Source organism: Lycorma delicatula, chromosome 9 (assembly GCF_047948215.1).
Source record: "Lycorma delicatula isolate Av1 chromosome 9, ASM4794821v1, whole genome shotgun sequence".
NCBI classification, from domain to species: Eukaryota; Metazoa; Arthropoda; class Insecta; order Hemiptera; family Fulgoridae; genus Lycorma; species Lycorma delicatula.
Window position 1 is genome coordinate 127048581 of NC_134463.1, and position 19655 is coordinate 127068235.

At 29.8% G+C, this 19655-nt stretch overlaps 2 protein-coding genes across 4 annotated transcripts in view; both read right to left on the reverse strand.

The window, feature by feature from the left end:
- LOC142330756 (uncharacterized) lies at positions 1-16663 on the reverse strand. Its single transcript, XM_075376201.1, has 5 exons — positions 16655-16663; positions 13486-13744; positions 8412-8596; positions 6296-6764; positions 1-1141 (listed from the first exon to the last, which is right to left on the reverse strand). The coding sequence occupies exons 1-5, from the start codon at positions 16661-16663 to the stop codon at positions 1107-1109; spliced, it is 957 nt and encodes a 318-aa protein (XP_075232316.1). The 3' UTR covers positions 1-1106.
- LOC142329983 (uncharacterized) overlaps positions 13613-19655 on the reverse strand; it is a 20733-nt gene continuing 14690 nt past the window's right edge. For all 3 annotated transcript variants that reach the window (XM_075374975.1, XM_075374976.1, XM_075374974.1), the window contains 3 exons: positions 18935-19002; positions 16655-17362; positions 13613-13744 (listed from right to left, as the gene is read on the reverse strand). In XM_075374975.1, the coding sequence (XP_075231090.1) occupies positions 16701-17362; positions 18935-19002 (730 nt within the window). In that variant the 3' untranslated portion in view covers positions 13613-13744; positions 16655-16700. The remainder of the gene's footprint in view (positions 13745-16654; positions 17363-18934; positions 19003-19655) is intronic.

Here is a 19655-nt window from a genome sequence, read left to right on the forward strand (position 1 = left end):
TCTTATCATTATTCCAATATTTGGTATTATAATATCATATAATTTTATATATTTATATAATGCACACAAGAGTAATTCTAGAAGTGTTAACAATTTGTGGATAGCACTCAACACTTGTTGACTGATCTCAGTTCTCTACTGAGTTTGCAAATAAATTTATAAATATAAAATAAATAAATTTATTTTAAGTTAATAAATTTATTTTAAGTTATTTTCAGATTTTATAGACAACTTTCAAAAGAATGGTGCAATAACATCCACAATCAAAAGCCAGTTATCAAAGCTGAAAAAAAAGATAATAAAATACTAAAATGAACAGGTGTCAAAAGTTTAACGAAACGAGGGCAATGTTCTATTTTTTAAAGAAATATATATACTTTCAACTACCGGCTGTAAGAAACTTTCAAACTTAATCTTCATTTACATTTCAACTGCAAAAAAATTATATTTTATAAATAACAGATTTTTTCATCTGTTACCCAACACTGGTAATTTTGAAATTATAAGCTAGTATGAAGAGAAAACAATACTTTCATGCGTATCAGTTACTAATCTATATGAGTGCTACCCACAAAAACAACAGGTAGAATTTCTTGATGACCCCCGATAAAAGCTATCGCTGTAATTATCAACATGTTACACTCCTATTACCCGTTACAATAACTTTATAAAAATGTAAATTCAATTGAAGTATAGGATTCAAAGTAAATCCATACAACACCCGCTACAATAACTGTTTCTCACTCAACACTCGGCAAAGCAAATATTTATTATTTTAATGATTAAAATAATACAGTAATAATTCAAAATTGGAGGGGGGAAAAGAGTAATAACCATTTGTGCAATAGATTAAACTTACAAAGCTAATAATAAATAATAAAAATGATATACAATAAAACATCAAATAAATTACATATTTACATAAAATCCTGCATAATTAATTAATATTTGCTTTGCTTTACTAAATGAAACACACACACACACATACACATACACACACAGGAAAATGTTTTTCATACTTTAAAAAAATGCTGATAAAGATATTTAAAAAAAATAATAAAACAACAAATAAGTCTGGTCTGGTAAATAAGCTAATGAATTAAGAACTACTGCAGCTTGATATAAATTATTTTTAAGCAGCCTGAAACAAAACAAAAAAAAAAACAAAATTAGTACCACAATAATAATAATAATAATAGTAGGACATTCAATAATTAAAAATAAATGGTAACAGTAGAAAAACTAATAGTCCTGACGCAGAAAATATCAGTTGTTCAAAACAATTTTCATTATAATAACCTCTTTTGTTTATTTCAAATGTCAGCTTCATTAGAAACATGTACCATGGAAAAACAGTGTGCTGTTATAAGATTTTTATTTGCTAATAAATAATAATTTCACTTCGGGATGTTAAAACAGTATGATAAAAAGTCTATTCACTGTGCAAATTATAATAAATAAATTGAACAGTTTAAATCGGGCAGAATAAAGGTCACAATTTTAATTGTACTGAAATATTGGTCAAAATTCAGATTTATGTTTCCCAAATTTTATTAATGATCTACGTGCATTAATGCAAGGACAGTCGGATAAAATTTGGCAAATTGCTGAAATACCACAAAATATGCTCAAGGTGGGTTCTGAGACAGAAGACTCAAAATCACAAAGGCATCTGAATTTACAGACGTAACTTAACCCTTTAAACCCTAGGCAACGATGTATCGTCACCAAGGTATTTCTATACATTATTTTTATATTTTTGTGAAAATAATACATGTTCTTTGTTTTCCATATTACTCTTAATACATCAGTAATTGTTATAAAATATTTTATTACTCTTCAAAAGTGCTGTAACAAAATATATATATATATATATAGACTGTATAGAGCCGATGTTTGATAACAACTGTTGTTTTGTTTATTATATAATTTGCTATTAGCCTGTTCGTGTATTACCATCTTTGTTTACTAATGTTGCCAGTGAGTGTGTTCTATTATTATTTTAATGCCGGTGCTCCTGTGTTATTTCGATCTGAATAGCGATTTGTATTTGAATCTTTCTACATTTACAAACAATGATGATGGATCACTGGCCTGAGAAACTTCAAATTTTTTTTATGAAACTAACACGGAGTCTACAAATATTCTTGAAAATGATTCAGAGTCTGATGTAAGAGATGTTTTCTTTACCGATACAGATCTTATGATTGACCAGCCTTTCGCTTCAACATTTATGTCTAGGCCTTCGACTTCAACTCAGCCTGCAACAAATAGGCCTTGTCTTCAACAGAGACTTAGTAGGCAGGAAATTAGTAATAGTTCTTGTTCATCGGAAGTAAGTGAAACGGTAGTGAAATCTGGAAATGAATAAACTAAGTAGAGTCCCAAAATATTACTCTTTGTTTTGATTTTCACGAATTACCTGGGCCTACACACTGCCCACCACCTGTAACTAATACAGTAGATTTTTTATGTTCTTTTTCACTGAAACACTGCTTAAAGGTTTTTAACAGAACCCAACAGATATGCTAGCCAGACAATTTTTTCAAGAGGTACCAATTCTTCTTTGAACAGTTTCATGCACAACTGACTACCAGTTTTTCTCCCTGAAATAAAAGCATTCATAGCTGTTGTTTTAAACATGGGACTTAACAGGAAGGATCTATAAAATTGTATCGGTCGACAAGGAATTCACAATCAAACCCTTGGTTTGAGAATATGTTTACTAGGAATTGGTTTGAGGCTTGCTAAGTTTTTTCATATTGTAATCAATGAGGCTCTTCCAAAACCTGGTGAACCTGGTTATGATCCAGCCCAAAAGTTTTAACTTATGATTGATCATTGTAATATATTATTCAGATATTATTACACTGGCCATCAGCAGCTTTCTGTAGATGAATCTCTTATACGAATTAAAAGTCAAACAAAATTTATGCAATACATGCCCGATAAACATCACCATCGCTGGTGCACAAAACTGCGGGTACTGTGTGATTCAGCTTCAAATTACTGCTCCAGTTTAGTTTGCTTGAAAGGGAAAATTAATATAGATGACCAAGACGAACTAAATATGGTCTTGGATGGACAGTTGTAAGAAAGCTTCTCACTACTTGCAATTATCTAAGGAAAGGATACCAAATTTTAGCTATATAATTTTTTCACTAGTGTTAATGTGGTTACATATTTGTATGATAATTGTATATTTTTCACTGGAACTGTTACGAAAAACAGAAAACACCTTCCATATCAAATCAGCTGCAGGTACGACAAGTAAAATATTTGAAAAAAAAAACACAATATAGCCTAGCGTATAGGGAAAAGAAATCACAAAGAAAACCTGTGTTGTTAACATCAAAACTAGAAGTGAAAGATGTTGAGAAAACTAAAAGAAAGCATGGCAGAACAACTACAGAAACAAAGCCAGCGCAGGAATTAATGACAACAAAAAATATATGGTTTCTTATCTCGATGAACATAGGACACAGTCAAATTCTGGAAAAAGTAGTTTTCAATTTATTTGGACGGATGGTTTCAAACTCTTACATTATTTTCAAAGAAACTCAAATTCAGGTTGGAAGAAAACCGATGCCCATCTTTGTGTTTCTATAATTGATGTTATCTCCGAGGAACAGCTAACTGACAACATGAAAATGCCAATACTAGCAGAACAACAGGACTAGAAAAATTAGAGGGAAGAAAGGGAAAATACATGCTGGTTATGTAGTAAAGGGGAACACCACTGCATCAAGTTTAAGGACAGATGTTACCCAGAGTGCTTTTCAAATCACTTAGGTAAATAGTTACTGTCCTTGAAAATTAAATTAATTGTAAATAGTTTAGAGTATATATATATATATATATATATTGTAAATAGTTTTTCCTGTGTGTTTTTTTTTTTTTTATATAACAGAAGGGCTTATATGGTTATCAATACAAATATAAGGTTAGTCAATGTTTAATTTTCTTGTACAGCCTATAAGTCAATCTCAAATGGTTTTTTTTTAATTATTGCATAAAATTTCAAAAAATTGTATAGTGAACTAATTTTTTACTTACATTTTTTTCATACATTTTAAACTATGTTTGGAATGAAATAAAACAGTTTTCTAAGAATAAATTCTTTCTTATTTTTTAGATAAAGTTTACAAAATATTGTTTTACTTTTACATTTTATATTTGTTTCTTAATTGTACACTTTTAAAATAAAATTTAATGTATTTTTATCAATAAAATAACTTCTTGGAAGTAGGGAATTTTATTCTTAATATTTTGACACCTTAACTATAAAAGTAGCATTTATAGAAGATGAGAAATTAATTTTTTTACCAATACCCTGCCAGTTTTGATGAGTAAAGCACTAGTATTTTTAAGGATACCTCCTGAAAAAAGTTCAGGTAAAACAATTTTAATCATCAAAATTTTAGCCTGGGGTCAACGGGTTAAACAACTGTTTTTAGTGAAAGACTTATTTTTTTTAGATCACATAACTTGTAATGAAACTTGGATTCATCATTTTCAGCCAGAATCTAAATGTCAGAGTACGGAGTATGGAAACATCCAAGGTCACTCGCCAGGATATAATTCAAACCTATGCATCAGCCAATAAAGTGATGATAATGGTGTTTTAAGACTATAAAGAAGCGAACCCTGCAATAAGGAAGATACATCCTGGATCTCTCTCAAGTGTTATAATTGTTTCGCCTAACACCCCTCCTCATACCGTTTAAAAGACACGAGTAGGTAATCAAAAATTAGGTCGGGAGGTGTTATTACATTCATTAAAAGTTTCAATATCGCATCACAGATTTTTGTTTGCTTGGTCCTCTCAAGGGATTTTTATGTCACAACATGTTTGACAATAACAAACAGGCTAAGAATACCTCAGACCCCAAGATGAACAGTTCTTTTCAACTGGATTAAGAAAGCTTACAGAAAGGTGGGTCAAGTACATAAATATAGCCGGGGGACAATGTTAAAAAGTACCATTATCATTGAATAAACAATAACTTTTCTATTGTCTCTTTAATTATTGAACTACGCATCTAATAATAAAAATTATTGTATTTAATCAATAAATACAATAATATGTATCATATTTAATAATAACTGTCATTTAGAAAAAACTTTTTAGAGTTTTTTCTAGATGACAAAATTTATCCTATTCCATAAGGTACAATACAAGAATAAATATTTTTACTGATTTTAAAATGACAAAAGCCTAAATTAAAAGCAGTCATCAACAATATCTAATAATAATCCTTCAGTAAGAAATGAAGCAGGGTTAAATTACTGAAATAACAATTCTAAGAAGATATTTCAGATTTTTATATTTCCAAACATATCAGCCTGAGGATCTCATATTTCCCAAACAAACTGCAGAAACATGAAAATAAATTCACTGATCACAATGTTATTTTGGCAGAAACCGAAAATTAGTTTAAAAAATACATTTAAAAAATAAATACAAGTACAATAAAGTAAATGAAATGAATCAGAAAGGAAGATATTGAGAGATTAAGTATTAAGATAAGGGAACATGAAGCAAGAGAATCGTGTTATACATGTAAAAAAATTATAAAGAATGATTGAAGTAAAGCACACATCAAAAGTAGACTTGCACAAGTAAATAAGCTTTCATGAAAAAAAAGAAATCTGACAGTGTTAAATATAAATTTAAGAATTAGAAAATAAAATGTTGATATTTTTATTAAGTCCTTTATGGAAGCAAAATATGGCAACAGGAAAACTGAAAAGAAAGAATAAAGGTCTCTACTAAACAGCAGCGTGTACATATGTTGAAAGCTAAATGGCTCGATGAAGTATGAAATAAAGATGTCTTACAGAGGATTAAGAGAACAGAAAAAGACTATACGAAGGTCTAACATTCAATAAACTCATTTTATGTAACATAGTGCCACTGCAAATTATATAGAATAACTATTTGCTTCCATTCTACTTCCATTTGCTTCCAAAACTCGATCGAATTCCACTTTTCCCTCCACACAGCCATAATAAACTTCAGTTTAACAAAGAAATTTTATGAAATTATATCTAAATTTTAATTTTTTTATTTTATTACACCGTTCAGCTTGCAGGAATACCTACATTTTTTGAACAGGAACAATAAGAATAAGTGTCAATAGCAGGGAATCCTAATAAGAGTAATGGGATGCAAAAATCCAGTTCTTAATAAATCAAATTTTCTAAAGAAATTTCTTTTTCTGCATTTCTTTAAATATAAGATAACGGAAAACAAATGTACATTATAGTTGTGAAAAAAAGCAAAGAATTATACCTGTTTGGAATGTGGAACCGTTTGGCGCTATCCATACTCTTGAATCTTTAGTTCCGGTTTCCTTACGTTTTGTATCTTCAACCTTTTTCCATAAGCTAGCGATTTTACTGGTAGCATCTTTCTTAGCCGAATTAAGGTTCGAGTTACTATTCCAACGCGGAGCACTCGCAGTCGGGTTGGCATTAAGACTCGAATTGCTACCCAGCGCTTCACTTTTTAAACTCTGATTACTTACAGAGTTTCGTACACCAGCAGCAGGTTTCTTAGAAGTTTCAGTCCGCGGCAAACTACCCGCTCTCCCTCTACCGGCTAACTTTCTGACAGCTGGAGTTGTACCGGTCTGTGTGTTATTAGTAATGTTATGAGGAGTTCCTTGTTTCTTTTTTACTGTTTTTGCTGGTGATCCTTTTTTAGCCAGAACCGGAATACCAGATGGAGCAGTCGGAGTATCATCTTTTGTAAATGTACCCTGTAAAGAGCAGCCTTATTAAATTGTATGACCTCATCAAAGACTCACAATAAACTGTTCAAGTTAATATAGATGTTATTGAAGTCAATTTTATTTAAATGCTAACACGTGAAATAAATTAAGATAAATACAATAAATATAAAAAATTACTATGACATAGTTAAAATTCAGAACCCGCTAACAAAAGTTATTTTGAGCACATATTTTTACAGATACATTGAACAGGATGCGGATGAACTATTTTAATTAGCATTTAAAATCTCCTTGACTTAGTAATACTGTTTCTCTAAAAGGAAATTTTTTATTGTATTTTAATTAAAGCGGTGGGAAGATCTTTTAAATAATCAACAGTCTTAAAAATAGCAACAGAAGGATAGTAACAACCTTTCTCATAAGCCGAAGTATTGTTGAACTATAAGAAAATAGTTCTTAGCTGTAAGAAAACAGTAGTCAATTTTCTTAATACAAGTCTATACACAACCTTACTTATGAGCACCGGATAATAATCTGGCAGCCGCATTTTCGTATCTCAAATACTTGTGACTTTATGAGGAAGCCGCAAGAGATGAAATTATATTTTATAGGAGAATATACGTTAGATGTAATAAATGTTTAATAATTTTGACAAGCTAAGAGTTTTTATTATGGCGTTTCAGAACAAAACTGTATAAATTTAACTTAACTGATATTCATAACAATAAGAAATTAAATTATTACAGTAACTAGGAAAAGTACAAGCTGCTTAAAAATTAACAATGAATAAAGAAAATGTGTAGACCACCAACCTAATTTTCTTTCACTTTTTTTTTGATGATAAACATTTTTCAAAATGTGGTAATAAAACGAAGTCCTGTTAAAAATGTTTTTCTTCAAGAACAAATTTAAGTGTTAATAATAGACACATTATCATTAAATAGCAATAAATCAGTTCACTACTTCTTTTCAGAAGTTCTAAACCAAGGAAGTTTACCGATTAAATATCTTACTTAACACCAATGGCTTTTCATTACATCATTTATAATTTCATAAAATAATCTAACATTCCATGAATTATTACAGTTTATTTTGTCATTTTGAACAAGTTATCAGATATTTCGAGAAGAGAAATCCATCTGACAAAATCAAGATTATATCATAAACAAAACAATTTATATCTATATCTTTACTTCTATATTTACATTTATTATTATTATTATTACCACTATTTTAATTATCAAATCTTTAATAAAATACAAGAATAGCTTTTTATTTATTTTTCATTTAAGCACAGAAATGTACTTTCTATTTACATTCACTCATCATAATTAAGTAAATATTGTTATAATATTTTTTTTAAATCTTATTTTATCTGATATTTGTTGGACTTACAATTAATTTTTAAATAAATATTAATTATTCTTTTGTAAATTAAATTTACAAACGCTAATGAAAGCGTGGTCAGTATAAATCTGATGAGATTTGTTCTTAAAAATTCTGTGGTCAACAAATAATAAAGTAAAAACCATAACGATTCTGTAAAAGGGAACTTTAAAAAGGCAACTAACTAAAAATACAAACGGACATAATTTTGGATAATATTCTGAAAACTTTTAATACAAGGTATCTACAAATGATCATTCTTAAAATACCAGTAAATATAGATCTTACCTGCCGTTGAAGAGGAGGAGGTGGAGTAGCTATAGTGATGGTTTTTACAGCAGTTGCTGGTTTAGAAACAACTGGAATGTGACTGTGGACTTTCTTTCTGCCTCGAATGCCTTTACCTTCATTAGCAGGAGATACTGGAGCAGTGGGTTTAACAACTCTGGGTTTACCCTTCTCAATTTCAAACTCTATAAATAGAAAAATTAAAATCTTACAAATTATTATTTATTATTATTAACCGAACCAAGGTAAATACCCTAGTTTCATTAGTAAGGAATATTCTAACTGAATACGTAATGAAAGAAGCCTTAATGATATATACTTAATAAAAGAAGAACAAATATATTTTCAAAACTCAGAAAAAAACCAACACAATTTTTACAAACTATTTCATTTTATCACAAATAACACTTTTTGTTAATAAGTGGATAAAAGTGTAAAATTTGTATGTGTTTTTTTTTTTTTTAAGTGTAAAACATTATACGTAAATATATATATAAAAATCAATATGAACTTCCTCATAGAGTGTTACATTACAATGAATTTATAAAGTAAATTTTTTTGAAAATCATTATAGAATTTAAAAAAGTATGATGTGGAAACCGAGACACGATCCTCACAGTAAATGGATGGTGTTCAGATCAAAAAGCAAAAGTTGACCAATATGTAATGTAAAGGTAATATTGAATGTTATTTTTGACCGCAAAATTATTGGAGCATTATTAGTTTGTTTTGCATGATCAGAAAGTAAACAAGGAAATCTACATTTAAAAATATATTCCTAGACAGTATTTGAGGGATGCTAATGCAGAAAGATGCCTGGCTGTGAAAAATCAGAGTTGGGCATTTCACCATGAAAATATACCAGCCCACACCACAGCTCAATTCTCATCCACTGTTACTTGGCAAAACAAAACACGACCATTGGCCGTGTTGTGTTTACTACTCTAGATTTCAACCCGGCAGACTTTTTTCTAATTTCCCAAAATTAAGATGACCATGAAACAAGTTTTGTTTTCAGAGCACAAATAAGATTGAAGAAAATGAAATACACAGCAGTGCATCATCCCAAAAAATTTCCAGGAACAAAAATGTGTTCCTGGAAATGTTATGAAAAAGGAAGAAACATTGAAACCATTGACTCCAATGGGTACCACTTATAAAGGAACATGCCTATATGAAGATTTAAATACATTAATAAAGTTTTTATGAGTTTGGGTGTTTTAACACATCTTGTATGTACTTTTGTAACAAATTTCAATAAAGGTTAATGGAAATGTTTTTTGTAATGAAAATTAAAAGGTCATACAGTTACCCCAGCAAATCTACGAGCTTGTGACATCACGTGCTGAAATCTCATTATATTACTGTTTTCCAAAACATTATTTTTGCAAGTAATTATTATTATTATTTCATTTTTCGACTTGCAAACAACACGACCGCCCAAACAATACGTTTATGTTGTTGTGTGTTCAATTCTTTCCACTTGAGTTGATTACAGGTATAAAAATGCTTAGACTCAATCTTGTAAAAAAATAAAAATTCCTTGACCAATGCATATGGTCAAAGTTTCATGTTTATACAAACTATTTTCATTATTTTTGCGAGTAGAATGAGCTCAAAAAGTGCTGGTAACGCTACATGAATCACTCTGTATATTTCAAAAGAAAGAATTTACTTTTCGGAGTTTTTTTATATTTCAAAATGTGAAAATTTAGTCCTAGTTCCCTTACTGAACTCAACTTAGTTCAAACCCCAGATTCGTGAAAAGTACAGTGGTGATTGGAAAGTAGAGTGGTAAATTGAAAAGTACAGCTTACCAGAAAGTACACAGCTTGAACCTACATATTTAAAGTCGATTAGCAACTGTAAACTGTGGCAAAGCTGTATTTTAGGATAATCTGTTGAAATTAGATGAATGGTATTATTTTTTTTCTAATTTCCTGCATTACAACCACAACTAAACTTAGAAAAATTGTTATACAACTGAAAGTGTTTCTATTTGTCTGTTATTCTACGAAATTCCACTTTCACGTAAAAAAACTGAATGATCTAAATAGGTAATAACTTTTTTTAATCAATGTTATAACAAGCGTTTTTATTTTTTAATAGTAATAACTTGGTTTAGTTGATTCTCAAAATTTTGTTATTAAAAACTATAAATTTATAAAAAAAATTGATTAACTAAATTAACTATATTTTTTGCAAAATAATAAATAATTAAGTAAAACCAAATACAACCACATAAGTTGGGATTTGTAATTAGAAGCCAGTATTCAGACTTCACTTCACTTTCATGTTGTCAAGCAATATTTTTTTTTTTTTAATAACTTCAGAGCTCTGGGTTTTTCTTTTTGAGGTTATCTAATTACATATATTTTAAGTAGTAAATATTTTTTTTCATAATGTGGCACGTATAATTTCTTTGGAACCCTGTTTTTTGACAGGTATTAATATGAGGGTCATTCAATAAAAACAAACAAACCGTTCTGTTGTTAAAACGGTTTATTTAATCAATGTGACATTTTTTTTATCAACGTAATCCCCACCAACACTAATACACTTGTCCCATCTGTACACTTACCGTGTTGCGCCTCCCTGAGTGGACCACACAAGTGGAAATTCGATGGGGCTAAGTCAGGACTGTATGGGGGTGATTATAGTACGTCCCGATACAATTTGTAGATGGTTTCTCAATTTACCTGAGCCATGTGGGGCCGAGCATCATCAAGAAGCATAATGATGCCTTGCGCTAAAAATCCAGGATGTTTTTTCAACACATCTGGCATCACTTTGTTGATAAGCATATCAATTAGTATGTGATGTTTATTGTTCTCTGATCTACAAAACTGACAAAAACTGGGCCCAAAAGATTTTTCCTGCTGATGGTCAGATTAAAAAAAATTTTTTGACCGGTGTATTTGTGCACTTCCATTCTATGCTCTTTTTTGTGATTCCAGATCATACTTGTGAATTTGTCTCGTACAGCTTAAAATACTGTGAAAAAAAGCATTACCTTCCTGCTGGTACTATTGTAATAGCTCTGTGCACATGAAAAGTCTTGCCTTCTTATGGTGATCTGTCAACTCTCTTGCAACCAACTCTTGTGCTTGCTTTATGGTACTTAAGATGACTATGTTATCTAAATAATGCTATATTATTGGTGAATAATATATGAAATGTTCAGACACTTGTAATTTTTCTTATACAATTTCAACTGTAATCCATTGATCTTCTTGAATGAGAGGGACAATGCGAATTTCAAGCGCTGGAGTTGGAACTTCAATTGGAGATCCAGAACAGTGCCAGTTAGACACATTTTTCTACCAAATTCGTAAAAATGTTTGCAATTTATACAACTTTGCATACACTGACTCGCCAATGAAAAATGAAATTTTGTGATTATAAAAACAATTTTACTGAAAAGCTGATTATAGGTTATCATAGAGCTACCGATTTACTTTTCTGAACATATTACAATTCTCTTACAAACTGTTTTGCCTCCACAGGTACTTGTTTCTGCAATTAATGAGTGATCCTCGACATCACTTTATGGATGTCATGCTATTATAAATTTATTTTCAATATTTTTTTAACTTTTTTATACAACACTAGTTGTAAAGTATCATTTTTGAACCGGTAATCTTATCACAGAAATAGACAAATAAGTAGATAAAATTAAGCCATTTTCTTGATGCCTGACCATTAATCGCACAAAAATTAGTCAAAACAAATTTAATAGAAATTGTTAATTCCACAGCTACTCAATCCAAAACTGAAACGTAGATTATACATTAAAATATAAATAGGAAGAGATTATGGTCTTTCTAAACAGAACTAGATTTTAGATGATTTACTTACCCAAGATTGACTACTTCATGTAATTTCAGAAGGCAAAATAAAATAAAAAGTCGCAATAAAATAAAATACTGCTAACTCCCTGTTGTGCGCAATAATAACAGAGAAAAGGATCACAGACAATCCAAAATCAAAGCAAAATCGTGGTCAATCCAAAAATAATATTTAATAATGTAATGTGTTGAAGTGATCTAATAACGTACTGCGGTACAATATTTACATGCACTATTATATTAAGGTATTACAGTAAATAATGAAATACAGTATACTAAACTACACTATTATGTTCCAGGTAAAAGTAATATCTAGAAGTTATATTACAGTATGTACATAGATTGTACATACAGTAGTATATTACAATTGTAATGCATTAACAAACACTAATTAAAACTACTGTAGCTAACGAGAAAAAATATTAATAGACATTTTAAAAAAAAATTAATAAATTATGTATTTTACTCTTTCAGATATTTTTTTAAAATAAGACACGATTGATTCTTGTTTAGAGACTGACAAAATTTTCTTTTAATTGAATTTTGTAGTTTGATTAGCATAATAATATCAAAAAACTATCACCACATCTACAATGAACTACAGTATAACATTATCATATTCAAAACGAGCACACATTCAAGTAGGAAATAAATGAAGGATAAAACCTACAACAGAATAATGAAGGAAATATTAGCTTCTTTATAGGTTTTTAAAACAAAATTTTTTTCTGAGAGCATCGCATTTAAGCCACAACATAGTTAAACCGTTAGCGGATAATCAAGAGTTGACTATAAACTCACTCCATCTGATAAAACTGCACATTTTATCAATGTTTATGCAAAACACTCACCAGTATATTCTTTTATCAACAAATAACAACTTTTATTTTAAACAACTTTGTAATAAACATTTGCAGAATCTTTTACCAGATAAAAATTTTGTTCTCCAACTAATAATAGTTAAAAACACGAGTAGAGGAGGAACAGCAGCTAATAGTAATTATAAAAATATTCAGCCTGACTGATATATAATTATATTTTTTATTACAGTATACTTTACTGTATAACTTGTACAGCATTAAGCAATATTTAACTAATTATTATCTTACTTAAAACAGTTTTATTTTACTGTGCATTAAGTGTTTTCTGTAACCCCCTTGAAAAATAGCATAAAATAAATTAAACATCATGCACCAAAAAAAAATATGCTAATAATAATATAATACCATACCTGTCTTTTCCAGTTAAAAGTTTTTGTTTTGGAGTGGTTCGGCTACGCTGTGGAGGTGACGAAGACATCTGAATTGTTGTAGAGGTCACAGAAGTAGGTGCACTGGCTGAAGGATCCAAATTTCCATCCAAATTATCAGCTAATGTGACATCCTCTGAGTGTGAATCGGCTTCAGAATGCGAGTGCAATGATGAATCGGCCACTTCAGAAGTAATACTGGCAACGCTCAATATACTGTTTTCAAGATCAAGAATCTGCAAACCAAAAAATATAATATGTAAAATGAATGTTTCAAGAAAATAAAAAAGCATATATTAATACTGCACTATACGATCGTAGGCTAGGTACTGTCGAACTTGATAGAGAAAGGATCAGGTAATATAGAGGAGTATCAGTATGTTGCATCAGTTCCAATCGAATATCTGATACAAAATATCAAGAAAATTAATTTGAACCCACCTCTACTCAGATAAACATTTACAATGGCAATGGATCAGTTGTCAAACTGAAAATTCTTTCAAAAAAAAAATCTATCACAAGTGCTATAAAAAAATTTAAAAATTGGGTGAAATTAATGAGTAGTGTTAATACAATTGTAGATCACAGACTACATGTAATTTTAAATGGTAAATAAAAAAAAATTCCTACCTTTATAAAATATTTATGATTTTCGCTCTACTGATCTTGACTTTTAATTGTATGGATTTTAGAAAGAAAACATTATAATAAAATAACCACCAAACACTTATTTCAGAAGAAATAGTAAGAAAGGTTTTGACTACAAAGAAAAAACATATTTAAGAATGTGTTTGGATCACAAAATAATAAACGTTTCTTACAATATTGTAAGCAGCATACTTAACATTTATTTCCAAGAATATCAGTTTTTAAAAACATAGACTAAATAAATATTTCAATTTAAAGTTCATTTTCTTACTATAAAAATCAACATTGTTTCAGTTCAGAACTTTGTTTTATAATGCAATTTAAAAATAATTATAATCTAGCAAATGAAAAAATACACCTGAATTTAGACAATAATTTTTCAATAAATCACTGTTAAAAAAAAAAAAAATAATAATATATATAAAACCAAAGGTAGTTCGTTTTAAATCTACTTCGTAAAAAATTTATTTTAAACTGTAAACGCAACTTTTACATTTTCAAAAAACTTGAAAACACAATTTTTGCACCCTAATTTTATACAATTTTTAGCCTCTAAAACTTCAAAAAAAGTTTTGTCATATGTCAAAAAGGTTTATATTTGTTAAAGTATGAATTTCTGTCTTGTCCCTCATCAAGTTTCAGGTCATTTCATCTAATATTTTGGCAATTGCAGGAATTAAAAAAAAATTGCTTCTCCTTCTTCTTTTGTAGTAAGAAAAAAAATTGTTCACATTAATAATTAATTTTACAACAGTTTTAATTGTTCTTCTATTGGTGGGATCAAGTAATAAACAATCACCGACTGGTTATACATTGTAATAGAGTTGATTTATTATTATTAGTCAATGTATAACATATATAAACAGTTGTCTGCAACCATTATACATTTGAAATGTTAGCCTAAATAAAACATTTTTGCTGGTTATGAAAAATTTTTCACATAATTATTAATTTAATAATTAACCTCAAATTCCAAAATAATTTAAACACAGAATGTAAACTTCTTAAAAAGAAATTAAAACTGTCTCCTTTAAATAATATATAGTTCTAATAAAAAAAATCAATGCAAATTTACTAGCAACTACATCTTAGTAAAAATATAGCAAGCGGTGTTCCTTCAACACAGGGAAGTAGTGTTCTTGCATGGAAACAGGCCATTAAAGGATAATTTCAAAGTAATTTGAATTTTAATTAATTTCACTCCTCCTTTTTAACACCCAGTCCAAATTAATGAATTTCAGTCCAACAGTTTTGAATTTCTGTTATAAAACTTACTGAAAAAATCACTTTGATACTGCAACTAATATTAATCTTTTTTTAAATGTCACCATTGCCAAAATTGTTTTACAAAATGGTCTGAAACTTGGTGAGGGTCAAGATAGTGGTCCATGTTTTAATATATGTAAACTGCATGTTTCACAAAACGTTTGTGTGAAAGATTTAGAGGCTGGAAATAGCATGTATAAAAAATCTGCAAAAATTATGTTTTCCGCACTTTTCTTAAATGTAAATGTTACATTTTTTTGTTACTTCAACACGATTTTATAAATTAATGTAGAAAAGAACAAGCTTTGATTTGGAACATATTGCATTTTTTTATGATGGTTTACTGAGAAATTACTACAATCTAAATTATTCAGGTACATTTTTCATTCACCAAACTATTCTTTAGTTAGTTTTTCTACAATATAGAAACATAATATCAAATCACAAAAGTCAAATTTAAAATCAGGTTTAAATCATGTATGAACTTTTAACCTAAATCTAATAATTGTATTTCCATCAACAGCTGAAAAATTATCAAAAAGGTCTAATAATTATCAGTCCTTAATCTAAAAAAAAAACACCCTGACAATCTTAACACAGGGAATGAAAGTCTGATCTACAATACTTCCAGAAAGTAAAAAGACAATAACATCTGGCAACTCAAGAAGAAAAAACTCCTGAAGTCATAACAAAAGTGACTCTTATTGGTCATCTCATTAACAAAAATCAGCAAAAACTGATCATTACACTAAAACTTTGCACAATTTACAGGAAGTCATTTGAGAAATCCAAACCCAAAACATTAAGTTTTTGTATAATGCAACTCACCATAATTAGTGGGATAACACCGTTAGGAGATCGGGAAGATAGTCAGAAACTTTTTGAATATCTTCATACACGCTTGACATTTCAGCTTGATTTCCTATAGTTTGGGAAGTGAAGCAACAACTTTCAAGAAATTGATTTCTGAAAAATAAATAAGTGGAAAGAGAGACTATAAACTGGCAGTAAAATCCTTTTTAAATGCACAATAAATATTTGTGTCAATAGGGGGGGGGGGGGGATGTTTAAATTACTCAGGGATTATATTGAAAAATAAATAAAAATCAACTTTATTTTGTTATGCAATAGAAAGTGATTGAAATTAAATTTTTATTCATTTATTTCAGTTCTACTTTATTTTTGGTATAAGCCCCTTTTATTGTAGACATCTAATAAATGACAAAACCTACCTCATCCATTCCAGAAGGCGGCTTGATGCTATCAATGTTATTCCAACTAAGGCTCGAGTCGCCTCCAAGCCTTGCAGCTGATGCAACGCCTTGCAACAAATCCTCTCATTTTATCTTTTCTCTTTTCGGCTTCAGAGATGCTAGCGGTAAGTGACAACAGACTACTCATTGCAGAAGGAGGTCTAACTGAATCCAAATCTGACATAAAACTGGATTCCATTTCCATGTGTGCGATTATTGCAACTTTCCCTTCTTCTAAACGAATTATATTTGAATCTGTCAATGAAATATCATAAAGACACTTGACACTTCGGTCATCATCAGCATTACTCCTGTAAGACGCTATCAATGGAGCGGTTAAACTAATACTCGGGAACGATATATCGTTCGGTGACATATCATCATTCCACGTATCAGCGCTGGCTTGCATCAGGTCTATTGCTTGCTGAGAAGGAACTTGTTGGTTTGTTGTTATCAAGGAATGTAGTTCTTTTCTTTCTTCTAGAGCTGTTTCCATTGTTGTTGTTACTGCTGCCACCTCTTCGTTGTTTTCGTCTGCTGGAGTGTCCTGTACGACACCAACAGACGGATTCTCCCCGTTTTTTGTCTTAGGCATGCCAGATGTTATACACTGTTCTAACAAAGCCTGTTCTTCAGTCCAATCTCCACTAAGAGATCCAATGGAAGGCTGTCGAGACAATACTGTCACTGCAAAAAAAGAATTACAAAAATTTATAAATAAATACAAATAAAAAATTTAAAAACAAGAGATAAATATTAAAAAATACAACTGCCAACAAAAAATTGCTCTTTAATATAGGATAATTAAAGAGCATCGGCTGATAATTTTGTATACAATGTAATTTTTTTCTTCAAATTCATTAAATTTATTTAATTATATATATATATATACAAATTTATACAACCCATGAAACTTCCGGTAATGCAAGGATTCCAATGCAGGGTCACATCTAAATCAGTTTAGCCATTGAACTGCTACGATGGAAAAAATATGCATACACACAAACATACACCCTAAATACATTATCCTCCTTTTTGGGCAGTCGTGTAAATGTAAATTACAATCTCTGTGTTACAACTAATGATATTAATAAGAATTACATGATAACGAATTATTAGTCTGGACAATCTTACAGCACTAACATTGTGTTTTCACATCATCCATGGTCGAGAGTTATGTAACCTTTCATGTTTCAATGCTAAGTTTAGTTTTTCAATAATCTACTTTTTTTCAGTAAGTAAGTCCATTTCCTCTGAGGGACAGTATGACTTTCAAAGAATACAAGTATTCAAGATGTTTCAAGATCTTTCTTTTGTGTCTTGTCCAAGCTGTGCAACTGCATGATGCATGACATCTCCTAAAAATAAAACAATGTGGTATTCAAGAAGTTTAAGAGAGATCTTATCTACTTGGATGGCACCAGCAAGCGGAAATGAAGATGGATTTAACGTGGTCAGATGTCTGTATTATGTGGCTTCCCATAGTACCCTGGTAAGATAAGCTATTATAATTTTTGGAAGCTTTTCTAAAACTAATTTTCTCTATCTTTTCCAAAAGAGAGCTATTTAACCTAAATCGTTATGCTTCATGCATACCTTTTATTACAGAAAATTTTAAAAATCATATATCTGAGAATAAGCATCTATATTAAGCATTTATATAAGCATCTATATAAGCATTTATATTTATCAAATCCAAGCATGCATGCAGAAACTGTTAAAACAGTAAATTTAATATTGCCATCAAAAATGCTAAAATATATTAACTTAAAGCTACCAGCTGAATGTACTTGCTTGAAAAGCAACTTATGCGTAGATTTGAAGGATACAAAAGCGTTTTGAACTGATCTCAAACATCACCAATTTATCATACATACATACGACAAACTTGCCATATTAAGTTTTGCAGAACTCTTGCAAAACCATATGCAATAATAAATAAAATCTACCCTCTATCATTATTTTAAAAAAAAGAACGGAATAAATTTTAACTATACATAGTTGCAGCAGCAAATCAGACTCAATCTTAAATTTGTGTTTGTTCATATACCAGACAAAACTTAAATAAGCGTGAAAAGTTTATGTTGATATTTTCCTTTATCTTATGGTAAATAAAAATTTATCTAATGCGCTTACATTGGATATGATGAAATACTTCAGAATTTTAACAGAAAATAACGTTAAATCAGGACAAGGATCATAATATAGAGCATAAGACTAAAATAAAAGTTAATAATAAATATACTGATATCATCTTACCTTCTGGTTCTAATGAGCTGAGTGGTGAAGATCCATCATCGGGAGGAGCAGGTGACACTACTTGGCACCTAAAAATAAGAAAGTACCCATTTAACGCTGATCTGAACATTATACTCCAATCTATTGGTGATTTCCCAATTACCAAATGCATGAGCATTATAATAACACAATATTCACATGTAATGAATCAATGGATTGACCAAAGCTTAATCCTAGATATACCAGCAGTGTTTTTAAAGGAAGGTCAGTTTTGAAATAAAAACAAAACTGAAAAATACAAAGAAACTTTATTACATAAGCATAAAAACTATATTTATTTACTACTTTGTATACACAACTGTCTTCAATTTCAATCCCAGTGACTTACACCATGCATTAATGCCATTTTTTATCATCATAAAACGCTTGTGATGCAAGTCACCATTTAAAATGAAGAAAAAGAAAATAATCGCTGGGAGCTAAGTCAGTGCTACAGGATGAACGGTTGAAGATTTTCACACTATATTTTTCCAATCGCCTCAATGTCTGATTTGCCACGTGTGATCCGAACGAGGCATTGTTGTGCAAAAAATATTCCTGTAGGATAGCATCTCCTGTCATTTGTTTTTTATCGCTCTTCTAAGATTATTTAACATTTTGCAATAATATTGGCATTCAGAGTAATTTCACAGTCAATAAATTTGACAAGCAAAACACTCTTTTTGTCCCTTTACTGAACATT

Coding starts and splice junctions, on each gene's coding strand:
- LOC142330756 (XM_075376201.1), bottom strand. Junction 8,597..13,485: donor AACTGGAAAAGACAGGTATG/GTATTATATTAT, acceptor TTCTATTTATAG/AGTTTGAAATTGAGAAGGGT. Junction 6,765..8,411: donor CTCCTCCTCTTCAACGGCAG/GTAAGATCTATA, acceptor TGCTCTTTACAG/GGTACATTTACAAAAGATGA.